Below are 8,804 nucleotides of genomic sequence, written 5' to 3' on the forward strand. Positions count from 1 at the left end.
TGATCACAACAACAAACATTTACCGCGAAAACTGTCTCCGCGAGTACATTGGAAATTTAGCTAGCTAAGACTTTATCCCAAAAAAATATCGACATCTTTCAGTTACAAACAAATTTACAATGTTCTGCGAAAAGGCAGTCGAGCTTATTAGAGAACTACATCGGATGGGCGACGGTCAGCTGCCCGCCTTTAATGTAAGTAACGTTACAGCGCTTCGTACCAAACACTATACATGATAGGGAAACATAATACTGGTCTATGTAATGTTTGTTTAACAGAGGAATCAGTGGAACACGTTATGATGGTATGTACAGCATATGAAAGAGAAAGGGATCGACTTAAAGATGAATTACAATCCTTAGGAGTTAAAGAATTTTCATTAAGTAGTATCCTGAATGATGGTCCAAATGCAGGAAAACAAATAAGTGCAGTCATGAGATTTCTTAAGAATTGTGGAATAATGAACAGAATTTAAGATTTAGGTGAGTACATTCTCTTCACACTCCATCACAGTAGGTGGCGGTATGCACCTATGAAGTTGGTTCGCAACCCGCCATAAAACCAAAAGAAGAAGAAGAAGAAGCGCTTCGTACAGTTGTAGTACAGTGCGGTGTTTAATAGTTGCTATAGTTTCGGCAGTTACTAATAATTGTTACAAGTTATACCTTGTCTTTGTTTTTCCGCAGGAAGACGGTATTCGCCAAGTCCTGGAGGAAATGAAGGCTCTTTACGAGCAGAATCAGAGTGATGTGTAAGTGTGTGCTCAGCTCTTACTACTAACGTTAACGTTAATGCTTTCTGGTTAGTTTAGCATGGCAGAATCTGTGTTATTGATAACTAAAAGTAAAACCATAAGAAATAGTTTTCTTGAACTGAAATAAAGCTTGAATAAAATAAATGAGATATAACGTTAGACTTAAGTGAAAATTAAAAAATGTTGTCTTTGCTAACTGAAATAAAATGCAACTAAATAAAATTCAAATTAGTGCTGTCAAACGATTAATCGCGATTAATCGCATACAAAATAAGCTTTTGTTTGCATAATATGTGTTCTGTGTATATTTATTATGCAAGTTATATATAAATACACATACATACAGTATATATTTTGAAAATATTTACATGTATTTATATTTACATTAATTTATATTGTAAATAAGTATATTTAATATATAAACAACATATTTTTCGGAAATGTATATATATGCATGTGTGTGTATTTATATATACATAATAAATATACACAGCACGCATACATATATTATGTAAAAAAAAAACTTTTTTGGATGTGATTAATCCTTTGACAGCACTTACGTTAATTAAAATGTAAAAGAAAAGAAAATGATGGAAATAAAAATAAATGAAAGCTGAGTAAAAATATATTAAAAAAGTTACGAAAATGTATATAAAATTAATAAACAAATTAATAAACCTTATAATAGCATGCTGTGATTTAGTTTATAAAGCCATTACAGTCGTTCTAAAACTGTTATTTTTTGTATTTGTAGGAATGAGGCAAAGACAGAGGGAAAGAGTGAGCTGATACCATCCATCAAGTTCCGGCACAGCTGCCTGCTGAGAAACCAGCGCTGTATCGCCGCCTACCTGTGTGTGATTCACTGGGTTCTCCTGTTATCCATCATCACGTTCACTCTTCATTTGCACTCTCGACAGGTGTGATCAAACCCATCTCTCTTTCTTTCCACAGTTATGATCGCCTCCTGCGAATCCGTGCTCTCAGATGGGAGTATGGCAGTGTACTGCCCACAACCATTCGCTTTCATATGTGTGCTGAAGAGGTGGGCCTGATTTTCTCCTGTGTAATGTTAATATACAGTATGTCACATGTATCTTTCTGGTCTGTGACTGATATGTGTAACTTAATTGCTTATAAATCAGATGGAGTGGTTCAATCAGTACAAAAAGTCTTTGGCAACCTATATGAGGTCAATAGGGGGAGAGGAAGGTTTGGACATAACACAGGATATGAAGCCCCCTAAGAGTTTATACATCCAGGTGAGTGCAGCGTTATTTTAGTAGAAATGGGATAACAATATAGTTTGGAATAATTTTTTTAAAAGTACTTTTTGTTTTTATATTTTCCACTTTAATTTAAAATGTTTTGTAATTTTGTTTTTGTCATTTTTTGTGTTTTATTGTATTAATATTACTTTAAATGTCTTTTTAAAATTAGTTTTAGTTGAGTTTCATAAAATACATTTGGCTGAATGTCACAAAAACTCTGGCTCATATTTCACCACAAAATTCTTTTTAAAAATGTAGAAAATAAAGCCAATTTTTAGAACTTGGAAGAATTCTTGCATTTTGACATTACACTACATTTTCATTGCTATAAAATGAAAAATCTCTCTTTACTGTGATGCGTGTAAAAAAAATCATCCCACATTACAGTAAAAAGTTTTTATATACAGTATCTCACAGAAGTGAGTACACCCCTCACATTTTTGTAAATATTTTATTATATCTTTTCATGTGACAACACTGAAGAAATGACACTTGCTACAATGTAAAGTAGTGAGTGTACAGCTTGTATAACAGTGTAAATTTGCTGTCCCCTCAAAATAACTCAACCCACAGCCATTAATGTCTAAACCGCTGGCCACAAAAGTGAGTACACCCCTAAGTGAAAATGTCCAAATTGGGCCCAATTAGCCATTTTCTCTCCCTGGTGTCATGTGACTTCAGTGTTGTCACATGAAAAGATATAATAAAATATTTACAAAAATATGAGGGGTGTACTCACTTCTGTGAGATACTGTAGTTTAGTTGTCGAGTACATCATAGTAATATTTGTTGTAATACCTTGTAAAAGAATTTCGGTAATAGAATGCTTCAAATATGTAAAAACAAATTTACAAGGTATTACAACAAATATTTCTGTGAGATACTGTAGTTTAGTTGTCGAGTACATCATAGTAATATTTGTTGTAATACCTTGTAAAAGAATTTCGGTAATAGAATGCTTCAAATATGTAAAAACAAATGTGTGTGTATATATAGGCCTATCAGCACTGATCATTTCATTCCCATTCAGGTGCGCTGTCTTAAAGACCATGGAGAATTTGAAATAGATGATGGCACTGTCATTCTGTTGAAGAAAAATAGCCAGGTAACTATATTCTTAAGAGCATGTTTAAATCTTTATATATATATATATATATATATATATATACACACACACTAGGGCTGAACGATTAATCGAAATCACAAAACCAAAATCGCGATTTGGCTTGCTGGGATCAGTCATCTGTTCTTTAACTAGGGCTGCACGATAAATTGCATGCGATATTTAAAGCGGATCTTATCAGTAAAGCCGGTTCTGTAATCAGCGGTAAATCTCCATCACGTGCGTGCTTTCACGTTGAGCAGCATTAACTACACAGAGCCGTTACTCACTGACGAGCTGCGCAAAACCACGTTCATATTCGCACGATTTTTTGCACAGCTCGTCAGTGAACAACGGCTCTGTGTAGTTAATGCTGCTCAATGTGAAAGCTCGCAGGTGATGAAGATTTACCGCTGATTACAGAACCGGCTTTCTGACAAGATGCGCATTAAATATCACATGCGATTTATCGTGCAGCCCTAATATACACTGTATATAGCATAACACGTTTCACCCTCTGACTTCACAGCACTTTTTACCCAGATGGAAATGTGAGCAGCTTATTCGGCAGGGTGTATTAGAGCATGTCATCTCCTAACAAGAAGCAGCTGTATTGTGGATACTTTCCTTCATGTTCATTTAGATATTACAACTTTAAATTAGAGCGAATTATCTAATCAGAAAGCTACACATGTACACAGGTAAAACTTTACTTGGTCACATTCTTTACAGTGGTACATGATGCATTTACAACACTTTCATCTCCCAACAGTTAGCCAGCTCTTTTAAACGAGGTGTACATCATAAGAGACATCTGCAACACAATAATTTATATCAAAGTGGACATTAGTGCATCATGATTGACAATTGTGCAATTACAAGATAGTATTTGTATCAAAACTGTACATTGTGTGAATACTGTGCTTTTGGTTATTGCACCACAATGGGCATTAAAACTGCAGTAAAAAGTCTTTTTTTTACAAGCAAATATTGAAGTCAACACATTTACAAGAATGCTTGCTGTTTGTAGCCTACATCACAGTGAACAACTGAAGGAATGTGTAATGCTCTGTCCTTAATAAATGATCAAATCTCATACTACAAAAGTCTTGTTCATTGGCATTTGTTTGCCTCTGAAGAGACCATTGAATTAACTGAACCCTTCTTTCTCTTTATACTCTTGAAAACAGCACGATTTTTAATACAATATGCTGTTACAGTAACTCTTTAAGACTTTGCATTATCTGTGCTTTCATTTTAACACTAGGATTGCTTTTACAAAAACACGTTTTGCACCAAAAGACAAAAGTGCACTAAAGGGTGGAACGTCACAGTCCAGTACAACAAATAAAGGCTCATAATGGAGTGCAACAAGTCTAAGCTGTGAGGGATGCTGGGGCAATTTTACGTAGCAGTTTATTAAGGGCGATCACTTTCTCCTCCAAAAGAAAAGATTTCTTCTCTGCACTCTTCTGCCTCTGCTCCGTCACCTGAAGAGCCTTCATGAGCTGGGAGTTTTCCACATACAGGTCCTTCAGCAGTAGATCTGACTTGGCATTTTTGGCTAGCTATGGGGTGAAAAAAGTTAGAGAGATGATTGTCACCATATAAAATATCTTAAAATAACTTCAGCATACTAAACTCTTTACTATATCTGAAGATCTTAGTATGTACTTTCACTAGTTACAGGGCTACCAAAAGTTCACATTTATATTCAATTAAACATTCAAATTAAAGAAACAGTTCACCTAAAAATAAAGATGTGTTTACAATTTACTCACCCCCAGGCTATTCAAAATGTAGATGAGTGTTCATAAGAACAGATTTGGAGAAATTTATCATTACAACTTTTTCACTGGAGGTAAAATTTTGGACAGTTTTAAGTGCCTTAAAGGGCTCATATGATGCGATTTCAATTTTTCCTTTCTCTTTGGAGTGTTACAAGCTCTTGGTGCATAAAGAAGATCTGTAAAGTTGCAAAGACTAAAGTCTCAAATCCAAAGAGATATTCTTTATAAAAGTTAAGAGTCAGCCACGCCTACCTAAAACTGCTCGTTCCAACACGCCCCCACATGTCTACGTCACGATGTGGGAAGATTTGCATAACGCCGCCCAAATGTTCACGCAAAGAAAGAAGGCGTAACTTTTATTCTCGCTGTAGTATTGTTGCTGCCGCCGCCATGTCGTGAAGACGCTGTGTGTTTCGTTGTGAAAGCGAAACTACTTTGCATAGAGGAGAAACAATAATGTACAGTATGTGGAAAATAATGTTTGAACCTTAAACCGCATAAACATTTCATTACACCAAATCCACAAAATAATGTTCTTTTTAGCAACATCATATGACCCCTTTAATGATGGATTTGTTTCTTACAAATACACAGCTTGTCACTTCACTACATGTTAATTAATGGACGGGAGTCGTGTGGTTCGCTTGTGGATTATTGTCATGTTTTTATCAGCTGTTTGGACTCTTATTCTGACGGCACCCATTCACTGCAGAGGATTTATTGATGAGCAAGTGATGTAATGCTACTTTTCTCCAAATCTGATCTTATCTACATCTTGGATGGCCAGAGTTTCATTTTTGAGTGAACTATTCTTTAACCATATTTATTTCGAAGATGATATACAGTATGTGGGTTTATGTTGTATGAAATTTTTACTTATTGCAATATTTTACATAGTGCATGCCTACTAAAGCTTCACATACTAAAAACTATATATATATATATATATATATAAAAAAGTAAATATTATGCAGTATTTAGTAAGATAATATTTAGTTTCGAAAATATCCATATTTTCTAAATGTGGTTTTAATGCCGTTAGTTTCTGGTTACCTGTTCTTTTAGCTGGTTGACCTTCTCCTGCAGCATGACACAGGTGTTTTTCAGTTTGGCCTCAACCTCATCCATACGCTCCTGCATACTTGCCATCAATTTCTCGTACTGCTCCTGTTGTTTGATTTAATAGTTCATTAATAAAAATATACTTGAAATATGAAATCAAGGGTGAAAAAAAACGTAAATGATTCAATGCAAAAATGTATATTAAGCACTCGCATGTTCACTCCCTGTTTGACTGCCTTAAGATTTTGAATGTGATGCTGATGTACCTGCTGAAGTCCCATCTGAACACCAGCTTGTTTGGCCTGAGAGCGAAGCAGATCCTCTAAATCCTGCGTCCTGCGCTGTTGCTCCACCAGTTGAGTTTGCAGATGAGCCAAGTGCTCCCGAGTGCCAGAACCCACCTGTTCCCTTAGTTCCTGCACCTCACGTGCATGCTGGGCCTGGACCATTGATAGAGCACTATCTGCCCTTAGTGCCTAAACATCAAACACACAAAAGTGAGACCAAAAACATTCATAAGGAATTCTCAATCAGTAAGAAGTTTGAAAATGATCTTCAAACCTGTTCGTCTGCCTCATATTTAGCGGTCTCCAGCTCTGCCTGTTTGTTCCTCAAAGTGAGGCACTCATGTGTCAGTCTCTGAAGTTCCAGCTCCTGAGTCTGCAGCTGAGCCACCTAGAAATATAATCCAGCATATCAGAAAGATTTCTGAAGACTGGAGTAATGATGCTGAAAATTCAGCTTGGCATCACAGGTATAAATAACATTTTAAAATATATTCAAATACTAATTTTAAATTAATATTTCACAATATTTTGTGAATATGTTTGATTTATTTACTGTATTTATGATCAAATAAATGCATGCTTGGCGAGTATATGAGACTTCAAGTACATTGAAATTCCCTGTAGTGAATACAGAAGAACATTCCTGCAACTAAAAGTATGGCAATATCAACCGCAATGTCATGGGTTCGATTCCCTGCGAATGCAACTGATCTATACATTGAATGCACTTAAAGTCATTTTGGATAAAAGCCTCATGCATAAATGTAAATGCATTCCAAATAGTTCACTAGAAATAAAACGGGGAGCAATTATGCATAATTGCTTATAATTGCATATCGAGGAAAATCCATGCAAAAGCAATTTATTGTTCCCGACTAACCTTATTATGAAGTTCCTCGTTCTGTAGTCGCAAACTCTTGCACTCCTTCTGCAGGACACCGACTGCCGTCTCCTCCTGAAGCCTCTGGGTCTGATGTAACTGCTCCTTCTCTTTACGCAACTGACGTATGCTCTCCTCAAGCTCCTGGACCTTGTGTTTTACAACAATACTTACAAGTTATTTTTTATTAGTACTGAATGACTGCAAGTAGTATAAAGATCTTTGTTGACCTTTTCCTGAGACTGTTGCAGCATCTTCTGATGTGTGGCTGACTCCTGGACGTGAACATCCTTTTCTTGCCACATAGTCAAGATCTGGGAGTTGAGCTGCTCTATCTGGGCTTCTGATTTGCCAAGAGATTCCTGAAGATTTATCAGCTGCAACAAACACAAAGCATGTTTCAGCATAAACATGTTGGAAATATACTCTGCGAAAAAGCCTCAACATCTCACTTTCTGGTCTCTGTCTGACGTTTCCTTCAGCAAATGCTCCTTGTCTTGCTCTAGTGCTTGGTTTTTCAGAGTCTGACTATTCAATGCAGACTCAACCGCCGTCAAACGCTGGAGCTGAAGAAAAAAATGCAATTTCAGCGATTCCTGCCAACTTTGAAATAATTTGTTAAAATATCCTACACAACCAATCCATACCGTCTCCTTGGCAGTTTTAAGCTCCCTCTCTAGAAGCTCCTTCTCTTTCTGCCACTGTTCCTGCAGCTTTAGTGTGTCGCTCTTCTGCTGTTGAAGGGTTTCCTGCAGCTGTTTGTAGGCCGCAGCTGCCTCATCGTTCTCCTGACACACCTGTGCAAGCCTGTCAGTCAGTGTCTGCACTGCTCTCTGATCAGTAGACAGCCGGGAACTCAGTTCAGCATTCTCATTGCTAAGTTGCAGGTTTCTCGCACTGAAGTCAAGCACCTCCTCTCGAAATTTGGAATTCTATGTTGAAGAAATCAAATAACTGTTAGGAGCAGCAACTAATGGTTTGCAACCATTTCGTTTTCATAACGTGACATTTAACGGGAACAAATGAATGAATTGGAATGCAAACAGTGGTTTCTTTACGACAGGTGGTTGGAGTGGTTGAAAAACAAGGGGGCTTGGTGATCGTAAATGAAAAGTTGTTTTAGAGGTGGATCAAGTTAAAAGGAAAAATAATGACTTTTGAAAAATGTCTTCTCTTCCGTGTCAGTCTTTGATGCACGTTCACAAGAGTACCACGATGCATGCTTCACCTTGTTTACAAGTAGAGGTCGACCGATTCATCGGTTTTGCCGATTAATCGGCACCAATAGTTGATTGGCGGAACTATTGGTTATCGGCAAAAATCCATGCCAATAGTTTTCCGGGTTGCGTCCGTTGCTGGAGTGGCTGAGAAGTGTCTGCTGCCATCATACAGTATGAGAGCAGACTCTAGAGGCGGAAATCACTAACAGCACGTGTTGTTTGTTTTGACACGTGACACTGCGCGCTGCACAGAGCAGGAAACTTCAAACGCGCATTTAAATGCAGCCGACAGAAAATCCTGCCGCGGAACAGAGCGCCATTCACATAGTTTTCCATTAAATTACAATAAATTCCAATAAATTATGTATTGTGCTCTTTCTGTGGCTCTAATACAGTCTGTATGCTTCATATAGAGAGCTGTAATGCGCTTTCTCTTTC

At 37.0% G+C, this 8,804-nt stretch overlaps 2 protein-coding genes across 4 annotated transcripts in view; one reads left to right on the forward strand and one right to left on the reverse strand.

The window, feature by feature from the left end:
* On the forward strand, positions 1 to 4,233 carry LOC107699312 (GINS complex subunit 1 (Psf1 homolog)). Its single transcript, XM_016500531.1, has 7 exons — positions 1 to 194; positions 687 to 751; positions 1,509 to 1,607; positions 1,709 to 1,799; positions 1,900 to 2,016; positions 3,056 to 3,130; positions 3,657 to 4,233. Exons 1-7 carry the CDS (start codon positions 120 to 122, stop codon positions 3,723 to 3,725), a joined length of 591 nt encoding a protein of 196 aa, XP_016356017.1. The 5' UTR covers positions 1 to 119; the 3' UTR covers positions 3,726 to 4,233.
* The window catches only part of LOC107699311 (ninein-like protein), a 34,351-nt gene continuing 29,645 nt past the window's right edge, over positions 4,099 to 8,804 (reverse strand). For all 3 annotated transcript variants that reach the window (XM_016500528.1, XM_016500529.1, XM_016500530.1), the window contains 8 exons: positions 7,794 to 8,078; positions 7,599 to 7,712; positions 7,377 to 7,523; positions 7,147 to 7,296; positions 6,541 to 6,654; positions 6,246 to 6,455; positions 5,971 to 6,084; positions 4,099 to 4,695 (listed from right to left, as the gene is read on the reverse strand). In XM_016500528.1, coding sequence (XP_016356014.1) covers positions 4,504 to 4,695; positions 5,971 to 6,084; positions 6,246 to 6,455; positions 6,541 to 6,654; positions 7,147 to 7,296; positions 7,377 to 7,523; positions 7,599 to 7,712; positions 7,794 to 8,078 — 1,326 coding nt within the window. In that variant the 3' untranslated portion in view covers positions 4,099 to 4,503. The remainder of the gene's footprint in view (positions 4,696 to 5,970; positions 6,085 to 6,245; positions 6,456 to 6,540; positions 6,655 to 7,146; positions 7,297 to 7,376; positions 7,524 to 7,598; positions 7,713 to 7,793; positions 8,079 to 8,804) is intronic.

The sequence above is a fragment of the Sinocyclocheilus anshuiensis genome, unplaced genomic scaffold (genome assembly GCF_001515605.1).
Source record: "Sinocyclocheilus anshuiensis isolate Anshui unplaced genomic scaffold, SAMN03320099.WGS_v1.1 scaffold450, whole genome shotgun sequence".
Taxonomy (NCBI): domain Eukaryota; kingdom Metazoa; phylum Chordata; class Actinopteri; order Cypriniformes; family Cyprinidae; genus Sinocyclocheilus; species Sinocyclocheilus anshuiensis.